This window comes from Sceloporus undulatus, chromosome 6, assembly GCF_019175285.1.
Source record: "Sceloporus undulatus isolate JIND9_A2432 ecotype Alabama chromosome 6, SceUnd_v1.1, whole genome shotgun sequence".
In the NCBI taxonomy this organism is placed as follows: domain Eukaryota; kingdom Metazoa; phylum Chordata; class Lepidosauria; order Squamata; family Phrynosomatidae; genus Sceloporus; species Sceloporus undulatus.
Window position 1 is genome coordinate 62,150,351 of NC_056527.1, and position 18,651 is coordinate 62,169,001.

General features: G+C 46.3%; 1 protein-coding gene across 1 annotated transcript in view; it reads right to left on the bottom strand.

Moving 5' to 3' along the window:
- The window catches only part of LOC121933051 (T-box transcription factor TBX20-like), a 58,032-nt gene extending 39,869 nt beyond the window's left edge, over positions 1-18,163 (bottom strand). The window contains 6 exon segments of the mRNA XM_042472266.1: positions 4,161-4,328; positions 8,768-8,816; positions 8,819-8,905; positions 8,908-8,952; positions 8,955-8,999; positions 18,100-18,163. Coding sequence (XP_042328200.1) covers positions 4,161-4,328; positions 8,768-8,816; positions 8,819-8,905; positions 8,908-8,952; positions 8,955-8,999; positions 18,100-18,163 — 458 coding nt within the window.
- Between the last annotated feature and the right edge of the window lie 488 nt (positions 18,164-18,651).

The following is an 18,651-nucleotide window of genomic DNA, read 5'->3' on the forward strand; positions in this document are numbered from 1 at the left end:
TCACAACGAACTTAAACCCCAAGGATTTCCATAAGTCGTTTCCTCAATATGATGAAATCTGAACTGGAACTTAACTGTTGTTCAACAGGGCTGGATCCAGAATGACCTTACTGCAGTAAGAGACTATGGATAAATGGAAAGACATATATTCACCATCCATTCTTCAGTGTTCAGAGGATCTTTCTGTTTAATCTGATGAACAACTACAGATGACAATTCTAAGGGAAAATTTATTGGACATACAGTCAGTTTATATTAACTTATATGCCTGACCCACAATGATATCATATCTCTTTCCCCTCTCACTCTTTTTTCTCTTTTAAAGTATATATCATTTTAAAATCTTATGATTTTAACAGTATAACTGAATTTGGATTCAACTGAAGAAAGCCATAAAATTCAAGTGCTTCATCTGGAAAGATATATCAAAAGTAGATGCAAGGTAGAAGCAGTCAGAACCAATTCACAGAATCCTAATTAACATGAACCTGAGCATGTTAAATCCAGTGCAGAATGCTTTATTTCATCACCAAATTACATCCCCAGAGAACAATGAGGGGAATAGGAAAATGGCTGCTCACTTCATTCACTGCACTGAAAATAGATTTGCATGACATAACAATCAGATGATCACTTCATTACAGAGCAAACAGGAGTGCAAAAAGAGATATATATTTTTAGTCAGGTGAATCAGTCCACAGATATTGCTTTATGTAGAGTTGTTGTTATTTGACAATAGCATTTTTCAAGTAGCTTCTGAAACATCACCAACATTTAAGGTGTTTTTAAGGGGAATGTAAATCTCTTAAATCCAAAGCCTGATTTTTTGTTATATGCCCTCAAGTGGACTTATAGTAACCCTATCATAGGGTTTTCCAGGCAAGATTTATTCACAGGTTTGTCATGATTTCCACTTAAACTGAGAGAGAGTGTCTTGCCCAAAATCACCCATTGAGTTTTCAGGGCTGAGCGGGATTTCAACACTGGTCCCACTGAGTTCTAGTCTAACCTTCAAGCCACTATTCCAGTAGTTCTTAAACAATGGGGAAGGACCCCCAGAGGGAGAGCCCAAGAGATACTCGAGGACAGATGCAAGACATAGGGGTTTATCACATTAGCAAGATCCCACGGGAAAATGGGATTTAAATGAGAGTTAAATTAGAGAAAACATGGAAATGCCTGAAGTTTATCCCATGACATTGCTGTTAACGTGAAATAACGCAAAGCTAAACTGAAGTTAAACCAGAGAAAAATGGCAGCTTTTTACTTTCGGGAAATTATGAAAGTAAAAAGATGGTGTTTTTCTCCACTTTCACTTCAGTTTAACTTCACGTCATTTCACTTTAGCAGAAATTCGGTGTGATAAACTTCCCAAATTTGTGGGTTCTGTTTAAATTCAAATTTAATTTAACTCTAGTTTAAATCCCGTTTTTCCACGGGATCTCGCTAGTCTGATAAACCTCTTACAGGCCCTAATCACTGCTCCTCCTCTTCCTCCCAAACGTTATGTATGTGTTGAGTTAAATATTGATTCTTAATTACAGTTTTGTTGTAACTTTCTCTCTTCTCTGAACTTTTGGGTAGGATACTTTTAAACAATGAGAATATAATATTTAAAATAAACTGAAATTGTGAGTTTACAAATGCAGCTTTATTATTACAGGAAGGTTTACGGCGGCATAAGTGAAGATTTTCTCAAAATATTTTTTATTAATTTTTTTCTCAAAATATTTTTTATTAAATAAACACTATATACATTGCACTTAAAACTGGTTATAAGAGGAATAGATTCCCACTACCACCCTCTTCTTTCTGAGGAGAGAAACATTGGCAGTTCACAAATCCCATTTTCACCTTGATGCATCTCAGTATGTCTGGCACTTACCAACTAGGACCTATGAATGGTCAATTTAAGGGTCTTCCTTGAAGCTAGCCTCGCTACTCAGCCTGCACTGGTGTCAGACTCATTGGAGATGGTACAACCCTCTCTGTGCATCCTCAATAACTAAGCAGGGCATCCAAGGAAATGAGAAGGGATGTAGTTCACTGAGTGGGTTGTGCAAGTGTCAGAGCCCTCCTGACTCTTCCATCTCTCATTCTTGAGCAAAAGGGCAGAGATGCCAGAGTCAGGACAGAATGTAGGCTACATAAGTTGGGGAGAGGATTCATGGTATGTCAGAGTTGCAGGGTCTGGGAGCTAGGAAAGTAACATTTGGACTGCATAGTGTTCCTGGCATCAACACTAGGAGGATGGAGAGACCTAAAACTGGAATTGGTCTTGGAGAAAATAGCACTTTTTTTCTGGGGGGAGGGGAGATGCTTTGCTGAATGTAATTCCAAACTCAGCTAACAGGAAATAACCAATCTAAGCAATATTATCTATGTCTCCCTCCCCTCATGTATTATACAGATGTTGTGATAGCACTGGAGCTGAAAAGCATGCACCTCCAGCTGACATCATCTTGCATTGCAAATCAACCATTAATCGACTATGGTGGGTAAACAAAAATCATGGGTTAGCTGTCAGTTGACAAAGTTATGTTGTTTTATAAATGACATCAAGTTGTAATCTAATATTTTTTTTGGCTTGCACTTGGCTAAACATGTTTGGATTTCTCTGAAATGAGAAAATGGAAAGAACTGCAGCAAGAAGTAGAAATGTATGCATTTTTAAAAACTTCTGTTTAAACCCTGGGTGGAGAATGTGTGGCCCTTTAGATGTTAGTGTGCAAAAGGATCTTGTAGTATCTTTGAGAGAAACTGAAAGAAAATGATATCATAAGCGTCCATAGGCTTAAGTCTGCTTCATTAGATACATGGAGCAAAGGGCCTAGGAAGAAACCTTTATAGCTATGAATGAGCAGGTTCTATGTGCAATTAGCAAGAGAAATGCAAAACTTGTGGGTATGGTGATGAGATGACAAGATATTGTTAGACTATATATATTGTTAGACTGCAACTGCTATCAGCCTTGTTAGGCAGCATAACCGGTGGTGAGGGATGATGGGAGATTAAATCCATTAACATTTGGAGGGCCATACATTTCCAGTCCCTGCTTTAGATGCAAAAGACATGCAAAGGTATATATATATATATAATGGGAGAAGAAGCGAATTCTTCAGTTTTCTGAACAAACATGGGGATGGAGAACTTATGGCCCTCCAAATGTTTTCAACTACAGTTCCCACAAATCCTTACCCATGTTGGTTTGGGCTTCTGGGAGATGAAGTCCAAAACATCAGAGAAGCAAAGATTCCCTATGCTTCTTCTAGTTAAAGATCTGTTTAAGTGTGGCTGTGTCATGAACAGAGAGTTTCAAGATATGTATAACTTTCCCATTAAACCTACTTATATTTGGCTGTGCCATGCTCATTGCTATACAGCTGGCCCTTCTTATACACAGATTTTTTATACATGGGTTTAAGCATCCACAGTTTGAAAATGTTCAAAAAAGTATACATTTCAAATATCAAATCTTGATTTTCCAATTTTTATAAGGGACACCATTTTGCGATGTCATTATATTTAATGGGACTTGAGCATCCACAGATTTTGTTATCCATGGGGGATCTTGGAACCAAACCCCAGCGGATAACAAGGGTCCACTGTATACAAAACTAGAGTTTGGAACATTATTTTTACTAAGTAATTAGTTGCAGTTATCACTCCAACTTCCCCAACAATAGTTAGTTACCATTATTATTTCATTTTTAAAAGTAATTATTTTTTTATTTGCTCATAAAAAAAAACAAAATTGCTTTTATTAAAAACAACTTGAGTTCTAGAAGCCACTGAACTATGATTTAAAATGCATTCATCTTGCACCCACCACATTGTCATCTCCACTCTCACAACAAGACAGCAGCACAAAGAAAGTCAGTGGTTGAACCATGCCAGCATAAGCTTACACACACACACACACACACACACACCCATAAATATAAAAGTTGTAGTTAAACTGAAATAGTTATTCCTTACTAGCAGTCATAATGTAATGCATTTATACCGTCAATGGGGGGAACTAGTCACTTCCAAGTTCTGCACAAATCTTTAGGTTGTTTTCCTGTCAGTTTGTACGATGTGGTATGAAAGACTGGAGGCAGATATTTTGTGGATTAGTGAAATAGAGCTCTGTGGATGTTGCTTGCAAATGTACTGACCTTGCAGGCAGAGGTGGGTCGGCTTTGCCAGCGACCAGCCATGAAGATCTGTGGTAGGCATATCTGTATCTCTTATTGTCTACTGGAACTATATCCATAAGCACAATGAACTTTGCTTCTGGATCCACTCCCGAAAAGGAAACCCTGATGGTTGGAAACATTCTTCTGAAAGAGACAGAAGCAAACGAGATGATGAATATATAAATACGAGACCAGAGAAAATAGCCCTTTTGAACCTGATCAGAAACAGACATTTAGTAGAGCCACCAGAGGAAGACAGGGAAATTCCAAACATGCCTGTATTTCTCTGTTTGGGGATATTTAAAACAAGCCATATCTCCCTATCATACACACTGGCTGAAACCACTCTGTATTTTAAACATTTTTAAGTGTATAATAGAGAGGGTGGGTGTTCCCACTGTGGATTAATTGCCATATGTGGTTCTCAGGGAATCCAGGGAGAATATTGCATGACATCAAAACTCCTAAGCATGGGTCTCCAGATGTTGGTGAGCTACAACTCCCAGAACCCCCACCTAACATGGCCCATGATCAAGATTTCTGGGAACTATAGTGGCACATGGGTAACCATAGGCATACTTAGGTTCTCCACTATGACAGCATGGGAGTCACTGTATAGATATGCTCCAATGAGAACAGCTTGCTATGTGAGAGGCCATTCATACTACCTTTTAACCCAGTTTTGAAATCGATTCTTCCACATGAAGTTCATATCGGGCCCGATTCTGTCACAATCCATGTCGAGGCTTGAACAAGGAAATGCCCCTTAGCACGGGCTATCAAGATTCGGGCTAAAATCCATCTTTTCTGAAAAGACCCGAGTTCCGTGAAATATAAACTTGCCCTCGACCATGATCGGGTCAAATTGAGGGAGGGATTAAGGTCAGAGGGTGGGCAGAGGTCAGAGCCCCCTCATCGAGGGAGGAGGAGAGGAAGGAGGAGGAAAGAGCCAAAAAGGAAAAGGGGGAATGCAGGAAAGGTGAAGAGGCAAAAAGGGGAAACAGGGTGATGAGGGCTGCAAAGGTCTGTCAGAGGGTGCGGGGGGGGGGGGGGGGAGTGGGAGAAAGTCTGGAGGAGGAGGAGGAAGGAAGCCAGGGCAGCTCCAGAGGGAGGGGATGGTCGGAAGGAAGAGGAGAGGAGAATTCGGGAGGGCCCCCGCCAAATCTTCCAGTTCCTTCAGAGCAAACCCGCGCAGTGGGAATGGGGCCTGAGTCAATGGCACGATCCTGATTTCGACTACAGTTCCCACTATCTCCACCAGCTGGGGATGGAAGTTGTAGTCCAGGCATATCGGTCGCATGTCATATGTCAGTCAGACTGTAACAGAGAATGAAACACCTTGCTACTGTTCAATTCTATATGTTTTAAAATATTTACATTTTCCTATGTTTAAGTGAGACAGCTGAGAAGAACAAAAAATGATTACAATCACAATGCAATGCTGGAAAGGATTTTAATCTCTCCTCACTAATGTTTACAGCACCATCAGTAAGGGTTTATGACAGTCGCCTAACCATCGTAACATGTGACACACACACAGAGTGCAAGAGGTTGTAGGAAAACCCCAGCATCTTTCAACTGACAAAATATTTATCTTATGTGCTGCAAAATGCAGTTTTTCCCCATGTCAGAAGTGTACTTTTCAGGAGTGTTATCTGGATCCATGTATCGATTAAGCAACAACTGGGTATTTACTATAACAATTTATTGATTTTGTCCATGTATATTGTCTTTGTTGCTGTTGTTGTTATGTGCCGTCAGTCATTTCCAGCTTATCAAACCCTGGTCTCCAGAGTCATAGTTCAATACGCAAACCACTACATTATGCTGGTTCAAACACTTTATCATCATATACCTATGATGCTTTGATATTGAGTCAGAACATGAATAAATCGTGTACGTAAGCCTGGTCTCATGTTTTCCATGTGTTAGGGCTCTCCACTGAGTTTGATAACCCTATGGCAAACACCAGCTTTCCTGTGGGTAAAACAGCATAGGAAAGCTGGATCTGGAGCGCCCAATTGCAAAACTTACTTTGAAGCATTTCTAAATAGAGCAATGGCTTCAAGGAACAACACCCATTTTGTTCAGCTTCTCCTTTCATTACTTGGCGTTTAGACTTTCTTGTACAGTAGTTTTCTCCGCTCACAGTAAGAATGGATCGTGCCATCCCAATAGTCAGTGTCATCATCCACACACCTTGTGACTCTGTTTTAGATCACAAGAATATCTGCCAGACAACTTTTGGCAAACAGCTTCCATAATTAAAGTATCTAAGAAGGCACTGCCCTTTTGTGCCATGAACAACTCATGATCAGCAGCAGAGCAATGAGGGGGCATGAGACTTGCCAGAGATTGTTAAGGATCTTTTGCAGGCAACCTCCCCAAAATAAAAACAACAAATAAAAGCATCATGTGTCTGCCAAATAATAATTGACATGTTCATTCCAGCAATATTGGAAGGGGAAGGATGCATAAAAGTAGGTAACTCCTGAGTTTGCTCAGTTTCATATCATCTAGAAACTGTAGGATGTAAGGGAACCCCTTTCTTTTTGCTTTTTTGCATTAGTGACTATTAAAAAGCCAACCACAATTTGCCTCACAGGGGAGTTTATCCAACAAGGGAAATTGGAAGTATAATCCATGGCAAATCAGAACACAATCATGTGGTTTCACACGTTATTGCGGATAGAACTGCCACACACAAATTCAGGCAATGGCATGTTATTTTCAGGCAATGGGAAGACAAGTTTGAACGCAATGCGCATTCATTAACTGTGGCTAAACTAGTGACTTTAAAGTGAATGCGTTCTGGCCCCACTTTCTTTTAATTCGAATTTAAAAGAAATTCCTCCCGTTTGATAAACTCCAGGTTGTTAGGAGGTTTATGAAGCCTCCCATTCCTCCAGCACACTGATATTGAGTGAACAATATTGCGCACTGTGCTTGCACAGAGGAAACGTTTCACGAAAATGGACTTTGGTCCACAAAAGCTATGCTGTACAAATGCATTAATGTTGAATGCCACAGCACTTTTGTTGCTTTCTTCCAACATTCTTGTGCGGTGGCCTCTGCTATGCCTCACATACCTCACATATTCATAAATCACTTGGATTTAATAAAAAAAATGGTTGTTTTGCTAGATTTTCAGTTCTTACAGATGCTCATAGTTAAAATATAATTTTTGTTCTTCTGTCCCAGGCTGGTCAAATACGCCTAACAAAATAAGTATTAAAACATCCAAAGCAATGGTCAAAAGCTACTCTGTGGAATAAAAGAGATTCGCCCCACAGCTGTACTGGACAGCTATGTTATGTTACAGAACAATCATGAGAATGAGCTACAAGTATAGATGCTTACAGTCAGCGCTATGAGTTGCAAAGGCAGATAACATACAATAAAACATGTGTTGCAATAAGCAAATATAGCATCGGCACCCCCCAAATCTTTGCGCAGTACACGCAGATATACAGTGCATGTTTCACATCATCCGAGAACATCAAGCATTCTCATGCATTTTGAAACAGCAGGCCATATACATCAACAGCTGCCATACACAACAAAGGACAAAACGTGTTGGTATCATCTCACAATACCTCAAACACAACGCTTTCCAAGAGTGACAGTTCACACATTCAGTTATGTGTTATCTTGTATCCCGGTATAAGGGGTGAAAACATGGACTGGAGACAAACAGAATCAGATGTAAAAACATGAGGTGGATGAATCTTACTCATGGTAAAATCTTCCTTTTCCAGATTTTTAAAATTCAGTTAATGCCAAGAATTATGTTTGTCAACCCCTTCTCTCAAGTTTCCATTAGAAAAACAATTTAGGTTACAACAAACAGACTCGAAAGCGTAAGCCCCATTGACGGCACTTTCTTTTCAGAGGATGCACTGTTAAAACTCATGGGCTGAAACAGACTGCAGAAAATAGTCCAACTTGAAACCGCTTCAACTGGCCTGGCTCAATGCTAGAGGATTTTGGGAACTAGAGTCTCTGAGACATCTGTAAAAACCTTTTCTGTCAGAGAGCTCTGGGCCACAATAAACTACAGTCCCCCAAATTCCCTAGCATGAGCCAGGGCAGTTAAGCGGTTGTCAAACTGGATTATTTCTGCAGTCTGTGCGGCCCTATATCTTGCGTCCCTTGTCAAATACCCAACTATACATACACACCCCTCAGACACATATCTTAAGACTAACGGCCCTGTTTACAGACTGCCAAAATAAAGCGCTTCGGGTCTCTTTGGAGGTATGCCTATTTAAATGATGCATGGGTCCTAAGAATCCGGAAGCTGCAACAAAGCTGCACTCCGGTGCTTAGGAAGGGAGTGGTGGCTTTGGGTGCGAACTCCGGACTCTAGGACCCAGCATCATTAAATAGCATACCTCCAAAGAGACCCGAAGCAGCTTGATTTGGCAGTCTGTAACAGGCCTACAATCTCTAGAATACTCCAGCCATCATGGACACTGGCCATACTCCTGGGGGATTCTGGGGTTGTAGTTCAACAATGGGTACATAGCAATGGAAATACTAAAGAACTAAAGACTTTCCAACCAGTTATGTCTAGCATCTTACCGCCTGATTTTGTGATGATCATCTCAGTGCCCAGTTCATGGAATTTTGTCCCAAAGCCCTTGTCTCCAGACTGCATGAGATCTTGGCCATCCTTCGCTGGGGAGACAGGAGTGGTGGGGATGAGGGCTCTGTACACAGGAGGAAGGGCTGCTGCTACGGCCGAAATCTCCATGGGTCTCTAACCCGGCAATTCAGTTAGGGGCTGAGAACAAGACGACTTCTCCACAAATTGCTCTGAAAGGAGGACAAGAGGGGGAAAAAATAACCCCATAAAGAAGCAAGTTATCACATCAGAGAAAAAAAGAAAAGAAAGAGACCACCCAAAAGGCAGTAAAAGAAGGAATCCAGGACAAAGCCATAACCAGAAGTGACTTTGGACAGTCTCAAAAGAAAGCCTGCCTCTCCCAGACATGAAATTGATCAACATGGCAGGACAACTTCTTATGGCTAAAGAGCAAGACATTCAAAGGAGGCTGGACGATTGGGCATCTTCTCTCTCTTTCCCACTTTATTTAAGGGCCTGAACAGACAGGCCCAAATAAAGCGTTTTTCGGGTCATTTTGAAGGTATGCTGTTTAAATGGCACATGCACTTAAGAGGCCAGAAAGCTGCGCCAAAGCTGGTGCTCCAGTTCTTAGGACTCAAGCGTGGCTGGGCATGGCTTCCAGCCTCTTTGGACACATGCACATTTAATAGCATACCTCCAAAGTGACCCAAAGCAGCTTTATTTTGGCCTGTCTGTTAAGGCCCTAAGTAAGCATTCACCCTTTGGAAAGAAGTAGCTTCCCCCCCCCCCCCCCCATAAAAAAATGGCAGAATCTAGATTCAGGAAAGTATGCCCCAGTCTGAATAAGAGTGAAAGCGAAGCACCTTCTATGTTTTACACAGCAACATAGCTTCCAGGCACACAGACCTCTATTACTGGAAATTAAAAACAATTAAAAGGGAAAAGGGGGAAAAAATCAAACACACTCATGTCCAATTTGTGTTCATTTGCTTTTTTGTGTTTTGGTTCTGTCCTATCCATAAGCGACAAGCAACGGGAAGGCAAACAAAGACATACATGTACGTAGATATTCACATATACAAAATACACAAATATCATCCTCCAGATGAGTCCATACAGAAGTGAAACCTGAGCACATTCCCTTCTTTTCCAGAATCCGGAGCCCTTCAATTAAGAGCAAATGGCTTTTGATTTGTTCAGAACAATCTCTTTAGCAAAACAGGAGGACTAGTCCGTGTGGCGATTGACTTTTTACTCCAGGAGCTTGTCTAAAGAACCCTCACGCCTTTTCTCTTTCCCTCTTTCTAAACTTCAGTTCCCAAAGCCTAGAGGCATGGCAGTCGAAGGGTGTCAAACCGGTTATTTTCGCAGTCTGGAGGCAGCTTGGGGCTTCGCAGCCTTACAAAGAAACTAGTCCCTTGGGAAGGGATAGGCCCCCGTCCACACTGCAGAAATAACCCACTTTGACACGACTTAACTGCCCTGGCTCAAGGCTATGGCCATTCAGGGACTGGAGAGTGTTGTGCTCCACAACCAACTACAACTGACGGTCTCCCACCCAAACACTAACCAAGGCTGTCCTGCTTAGCTTCCAAGATCAGACCGGCTCAGGATGTGAAAGCTGGACTCTCTGGAAGGAATAAAAGTGGGGCCCAATAATCTCTCCCCCCCCACTCCAATTTTCCCCCAGCTTTGTCACTTTTCTCCATGGCCCAGACTCTGTCTCTCTACTTGTCTGACAGGACTTTTTCATCATTGCCTATAACAACCCACTTCATTTTAATCCCTGGACAATGAGAAAAGAAGGGTTCTCATGGTCGGGATTGTCCCCTTCTTGACCAGGAATCTGGGTATGCCAGGCTGAAGGCTATGGAACTGGGAAGTGCAGACTGAGGTCTGCCATTCCAGATAGGACTGAAAAGAAACGACAGCCTTTCAGTGGTTCCAGTTTTTATTAATGATTGGATGTGATTGATGATTAATGAGGGCCAGTTGTACTTGTCTTGAGACCACAGCTTCTCTTTCTTGCTTTCCAGTTTGTTTATTTTATAAGACAATAATAAAAAAAATAATATAATAAAATAATAATAAACAAACAGGAAAACAAGAAAGAGAAGCTGTGGTCTCAAGAGAGTACAACGTGGCCTCATAGCCACAGATCCCACAGATCCACAGCTGAAAACTACACTTCCCAGAATTCATAGCCCTGGAATCAAACCGGATCATTTCTGCACGGCTTCGCCGCTTTCCCCGGCAAAGGCATTTTAACAGGGTTATTTTCATGGTTTTAAAGATTATTATTATTATTTATTATTATTATATTATATTATTATATATTAAATCTTGTGAGCCCTTGGGTTCCCTTCGGGGAGAAAGGCGGCATCACAAAATGAAGTGTGGCTTCGAAAGCTTGCGACGTGTCCTTGGGCCTTTTGGTTACGGCCCCAGAAAGAAGAGCTCATGCTTTGGACGATAAGGGCTTTTTGGTTGTTTAAATCTTGTGAGGGCGCCTTGGGTCCTTGGGGGAGAAAGGCGGCGTAAAATGAAATCAATCCATACATAAAACGTGCTGAAGTACAAACAGTGGAAAGGCGAAAAAGCCCCTGCCAGTTTTGGTCCTGTCCAATGAAGCATGGCTGAAATAGAAGACCGGGCCAAGTCCGACTCCCAGAATTCCATAGCATGAGCCAGGGCAGTTAAAGCGGTCTCAAACGGATTATTCCGCAGTGGTTTTTGACCTCGATCCAAGCGCAACCATCCTCCCCCCTAGAATGCGGATCTTCTGACCTGCCATCCGCCTGCAGAACGTGAGTACATGTCTGGGGCCGGCGTGAGTTGGACTGGCGCTGGGGGGGGGGGGGTTCCGTGACTGGTGGGGTGTGGGGCTGCGGTCAACAGTTGGGATTAACGGGGGACGTGTGAACAAATATAACGTGGTGGACCCGAAAGCAGAGGCCACTGAATGAGGCCTCATATCTGGCACGTGGTGAGAAGATTGTTCGTATTTTCTGTAAGTGGTGGTAGACGTCAGTCGGTCTTGGTTCGGCATGAGGGAGATTCTGGTGACGGCTTGTGGTGGTGGTTTTGGAGTTAAGGAGCGTGTGATGCGGTAGAGTGGCGGTGCCGTTTTTTGTGTGCTAGGTTTTCTGTGGTCTGTTGGTGTCTGTGCTGTGTGGGCTGCGTGTCGTGTGTTGGTTTTTTCGTGTCGGATAGATGTATGTACTCTCTTGGGCTTTTTTTTTTGTGGGTGGTTGGCGATGGTTCTGTCTGGTGTCTGCGTGTTGACTTGGTTAGGGTGGAGGCGTATTGGGTTGGCTCACACACACCACACCACATTTTGTGTCAAAAATTAACAGAAATAATTATAGACAAGGCAAAAAAACCCCACGTGTTGTGGGGGGATGTGGGCTATAGTGGGTGGGCGGGGTGCGGTTGGGGGTGTCGGTTTGGCGGGTAGGCGGTTGGGGTGTGGTGGACGGGGGGGGGGTGGTGGGATGGTGGCGTTGTATGCGGGTCGTAGGTGTGTGGGGGTTCGGGCGGTGCGTTCGGGGTGGTGCCTCCAGAGGCCAAAGGGCTCGTGCAGCTAAGACAGCCGCGTTGAAAGGTTGAACGGGTGAAATTTCGGTTGGCCTCCGAACAGGCAGAGTCGTTAGCTTTTGGCTTGTTGCAAAGGGGAAGATTCTCCTGCCTTCGTTAAGATTGTACAAACATTTGGGAAGACTAGAGACACGTCAGACGGCTTAGGTGAATGAACGATGGAAAGCGAAACATTGGAATAGATTAATTGGTTACAATGTAGACTTATGAATTTCACGATAAAGAAGTAAAAAACAAACTAACGAAAGTGTTAGAAGATGGAGTAGTTTTAGTGTAACAGCACAAAACAAAAACGAGACCCACGAGGGATAAAACTAGACAAACATGCACCGTAGTTCTAAACCTTTTCGGTCACACGAGGGTAGTGATGGGGGGAGAGGCGTTAGCAGGGTCTTGTGTGAGGGTGCGAGTTGTTCGGGGTGTGGGGTTGTTTGTTGTTCGAGGTGCCGGTGTGGGGGGGTCAGAAGGTTGTGTGGTGTGTGGGTTGGTGTTCGTGGGGTATGCTCAAAAGGTGCGGTAAGAAGATATGTGCTATTGGGGCAACACACACTCGGGTGGGCGGGTTCCGAGTCGGTGTCACTGCCATCTGTCTGACATCAAGTACTGTTAGTCCACTCTCAAAACTCATAAAATACAAACACACAACAACAAGGGAAGCCTTTCTGGGGGGGAGTTTTTGTAAAAAGATGACTGTGCAACGGTCGGGGAAGGAGGATGGCTGTTTGGGAAACTGCGTGCGAGCTTAGAGAATTGTGTGGGGGGACTCTGTGTGGTGGGAATGGTGGGAACATGGTGATCGCTGTGTCTGGTCGACAAAGATAAGGGGACACTGGGGTTATCGCGGATAGAGAACACATGCTGTGAGGGCTGAGCGTCGGTAACAATCAGAGCACAAAACAGGTAACTCTGAACAGCTGCGTGGGACGGGGGGTGGTTATGTTGTAACAAGAGGAAAGAAAAGAGTGTGCAAGAGAACCGCGACATGAGATCGTGAAGCATAAGAAATAAGCTAGAGATGGTGCGAATAACTAGAGAGTTGGAGTTACATAAGAGCAACATCCAAAGCAAGATTAGGCGTGTGTGGTGATCCTGGAAAGGTGGTTGAGCGGCGGCAAGGGATGTGGGCGCATAAAATGAGAACGTAGAGTGCGATGCTCAGAAAGGGAAGTGACTTGCGATGTGAAATCAAAATACATTATGAGAATAGGATTTGACTATGATTGTAAATATATTAAAAGGTAGGGAGGATTGTGACGTAAGTATAAAGGGTGGGTTGTTATTGTAGATTATGGGAGAAAATTGTATGAGGTAGGTTGGGCGCGTATAGAGCAACAGAGAAAAAAAAACATATTATACAAGAATATTAAAAGCGAGAGACAAAACAGAGTGAAGGTATATATGAGGATATAATGTATATAAAAGTCAGTACTAATTATGGAAAATATGGATGTTAGTAAAAAGGGATATTTAAATGAGTAACAGATAGGAAATAGATAGATAAAGAATGCTGAGGAGAGCAGATAGCGAGCCACGATAAAAACCGAAGAAACATAAAAGTGTCCAACATTAGTCGCGATAATACAAATTCATAAAAAAGATCGTCCACATAAAATACAGGTGAGTTAGAGTGGACACAGCCAAGCTGTGTAATCAAAACATATAGAATAGTGGCCCACCAAAGAAAGACACCTCGCAACACACAAACATATACATAAGTACAAACGGACATAGACGACCTCATGATACTACATCATACACAAACACACTCAGAAACCGATGTCGCGTTGGGTGGGTATGCCATATATCATACAAAATACTCACGGACATATACACAGAACACAGTGACAAAGCTGGGCCCCACACACCAAGGCACATACACCAGAGCCGTGCCCCACCAATACATGGGGGTGTCACGGTCGCTCCAAAAGTTTCGTGTCATTGCAAGATATGCCTGAGATGTTGGCAACCACACACTGTTGTAGCCGCGTGGACAACTACACACCAGGAAAGAACTAAGACAGAAACCGAAAAAAGAGGCTATAACGTCCACACAATAATCCATACAACTCGCGCGACTGCACATGTGCGCGCGGGGTCCAAAGTTCGTGTCGGTGGCGTAACACAACACACACAATCGGAAGGCGTACTACTGCTCGCCAAATCGCACTCGAATGCCGGGGATCCGTCTAATTAGACCCACGTTCCACACAACACACACACGACCTGTGTATGCGTTATCTCGTCAAGCAAAGAGTCTCCATACAGATTAATACACCATCAACAAAAACCAGCATCACAACAAAAAAAAGGTGGCGTCACACACTGAAATACCACACACACACTACACGAACAAACAGCACTCACCACACACACACACACATCGTGGAAAAAAATCGAACGCGTATCACACTTCGGGATGTCCACATTGCTGGACACATCAGAACTGTCACTAGTAGGTATATGAACAAGGGAAGAGAGAGCAAATAGGAGAGAAAACAGAGATAAGTCATCATGAACGAGAGAGACAACGCAGTTAACGGGCTAACACGTGCGTGATTTACAAGGAACGTGCAGGCGGTGACACACACAAAATCGCGGACAAAAAAGAATCGAAGAGCGTCACAGACACAAGCAGCAACAACACACAAGACAGACTGTGCACACGCCTGTGAAGTCGTGTGAAAAAAGGTGCACCAGTTGCGGAGCGGGTTGGAGCATGCCATGCAGCAGAACCTCCAGGGACAGATGGGTACAACTATAGAAAATGTTGCAAGAGGATATGATGACTGCAATGCAAGGGTTTATGGAATCACGCCGCGCCCCGGGGGGGGCAAGGCACCTATACGAAGAGGCAGAGGCGAGGGCGGCCGAGAGGAGCCATACAGGAGGCACGGAAACGACGAAACCGGGCCCGAACAGCGGGGGAAAGGGGCCCAAAAAACGTCAGGCCGGAAGACGAGAGGGCAAAGCCCGGGACAGCCGCCCAAAACGAGCGAGCGAGGCACCGAACGCGAACGACAAATGCCAGACGCAAGAGATGAAGCGGGGACGACAAGGGTTCTCCTTTCGAGAGAGCAACCAAAAAACGAAGCAAAAAAACGACACCAACCCGAGGCGCGCCCCGCCCCCGCCGGGACCCCCCACAACCCAGACGGCCCCAAGAAGCGGCACGGGAACCCAGCGCACAACGCGAAAGGAAACCACGCGAGACCCCAAGAAGCCCACCCCGGCTGCAGTGAGACGCCCCCGCGCCGCCCCCCCAAACCGCCCCCGAGCAGGCGAACAAGATATGCAGAGCCAGCCCGGCGACGCACTGGCGGCAAATCCCGCACCACCAACGCCCCAGAACCGGCCGCCAAAAAGAAAAGGAAAAAAGGAAAAAAAAAAAAAGAAGAAAAAGAAAAAGCCACGAAGAAGCCCGCCAGCGCCGGAGGCTGCCGGCGCACCCCGGAAACCCCTGCGGGCCCCAGGAAGCCCCCGCCCGGCGGGCCTCGCGCCGCGAGCCGGCACCCGGAGCCGGCGGGCTCACGGGGGCCAGGCCCGCCTCGCAGCCCGCGAGCCAAGCCCTTCATCCCGTGGCCCCCCGAGCACCAGTCAGCCGACCCGGAGCCCCCGGAAGGACGTCAGCCAGGGTCGCCCTGTTAGCACGGCTTGTCGCCTCTGAAAAAAATCCCGCGGGCGGCAAGTAGTGTCGCTCGCCAACTGAAGTTCCCTTAATAGACACACCCAAACACAAACCCCCAAATAACACCCCTGCTGGGCTGTGAGGACAAAAGGGGCACTAAAAGGAAAAAAAAAACGAGACCCCATTAGAAATAGGCCAGCCATTAAAAAAAAAAATCCCGTGCAATCCAACGGCAACACGGAGATACACCGATCGTGCCCCACACTCTTGGAGAATGTACCTTATCTAAGCCAGCGCACGCTGTCAAGGAACCTCCAGGGCTTGCGGCCACAGAGGAACAGGAGCACATGCTGAAATCGTCCAACTTAACAAGACCCAGGGCGCGCAGCGGTCTCCTCCTCCGAGAGTCCGTCACACCGCGGTCCCACAAGGGACCACACCGCAGAGAAAACAGGGAGGCCGCACAGAAAACCACCCGGAAAAGCGCCCGGCCCCCGAAAGACAAAAAAACCAACCCCCCAAAACAGGGGGGCCCCCGGGCTCGGGCGCGCGAGGAAGACCACAAAAACGCCACCCAGAAGGGACCAGAGCCTGGGGCCAGGCGGAAGCAGTCCAACGGGGGTCTTACAGGGAAGAGAACGGAAGCCAAGCGACAGAAGAACGAGTGAAAAATAATGCCAGCGCCATGGGTATAGAGAGGACGACAGCACGGAAGGGAGAAGTTGAAATGAAAAAACACACAAAGGTATAACTACAACAGAGGAGGACAAGTAAAGCGTGAAAACACAATGAGTACATAGGGAAATAGGGATCCTAGAAAAGCACGGCAGAGGAAGAAATTATCATATAACCACAGGACACAGGAGTCGCCCAAAGTAGAACTGGGGAGCGAGGGCGGGGAAAACCCACACGGCTTCAAACACACATGTGAAAAGTTTTGAGGGCGGGGAGCGGGGGGGTCACACAGCAAACAACACACACACACACACATGAAGTGAGGCGCTGGATGCTTCATACCGGTAACCAAATTGGGGGGGGATAGGAAACATCAGCACTCATTAATTACCCAGACCGCAGGGAAAGGGAGGCGGGCAGATCAACGTCGCCGACGAGAAAAAACACCGGGGGGCGACGCGTCGGGGGGCTGGGCCGTGTGGGCCCCAGCGTCTCTGCGGATGCCAGCAACCAACCAAAAGGCACTACCGGGAGCCAGTAACAATAAAGGGCGGGCAAACGAGGATGAGCGAGCACGCGGAAGGGGTTAGCTGAAGAGGCCACGACGAGGCCCCCAGGGGGACAAAGAGTCGTGGAAACCCCGCACCAACAACAAGGAGGCGGCGCGGAAAGGGAGGGAACGAACGAACGCAGCACGCGGGAAAAGAACGCAGCGCGCACAGCGGGACCGGCGCGCAACGAAGACGAGAAGGGCGGGGGGCCCCCCACGGGCAGGCCCAAAACGACGCAGAACACCCCGGGGAGACCATCCAGGACCGAACGGGGGGCGAACGGGGCCGCGATCTGCGACAGAACGACACGCACGAGTCCGCAGGCAGGAAGGAAGGGCAACCGATGTCGGCAGGGGGTGCTAAAGGCGCGACAAACCACAACAGCACCACAAGGACGAGCCGGATCCAGCAGATAGCGGCTCAACGGGAATCCTCGCAGCCAACCAGGACCCCCGAGCGCTAGCGCGCGCGGGAACCGGAGGAGGCAGATGGGGAAAAGACAGCTGCGTCTGCAACGCGCTGAGACCCAAACCAGGCCCCGCAAAACCGGAAAACCGGCAGCAGCCGGGCAAAACAAGGCCGCAACCCACGGGAGCCGCTGAACGAGAAGCGGAGCCAGAGGGGGGGGGGGCCTCCAGGCGGTACTGAAGCCAACCGAAGCAAACACGGGCAGAAGGGGCGGCGTGGAAGGGCGGCAGAGGGGCAGGCCAGCCGCGGACGGAAGAGGACGCCCAAAAGCACCCAGGGGGGCACACAACGCACCCCAGGGCCAAGCACAGCCAACACGCAACCAGCCGGGCCGCCCATGGCAAAAACAACAACAAAAAAACAGCAGGAACGTGGGCCTGAGGAAAGCACACAAAACCAACAAACAGATACCTTGAGCCCAACCAAGCACAAAGAGACGGGCCCCAAAGGCAAAGCGGCAACAAGAGAGGGTCATCGGGGCCAAGAAAGGGACGGGGAAGAGGAGAGAGAGAGGGAAAGGAAATAGCAGGAAGAAAAAGTGAAGGGGAAGAAAAGAAGGGGGAGAATGGAGAGGGAGAACAGGAGGGAGAGAGGAGAGGGAGAGGAGGAGGGGAGACAAAGAGAGGAGGGCGAAAGAAAGAAGAGAGAGAAGAAAAAGACAACCGCGCTCGAGGCGCAACGCCGAACGACCCCCAGGTAAGAAGAAAACTACGAAAGAAAGGGCAGCGACAACCGAAGAAAAAAAAACCCGACACAAAAACACGCAAAAGAACCCAGCGAACGGGGCCGCGCGACGAGATCCTGAGGGAGGCCAGGGCCCAACCCGACAAAACAAGGCGCACAAACACGACAGCAGGCACCAAAGGCCCGACGGTACCACAGACCAACGAGCAGGGCGCAGTGGCGACAGAAGGGGGATGGGCAAAGCAGGAGAGGCACGGGAGAAAAGAGGCGGAACCGGGC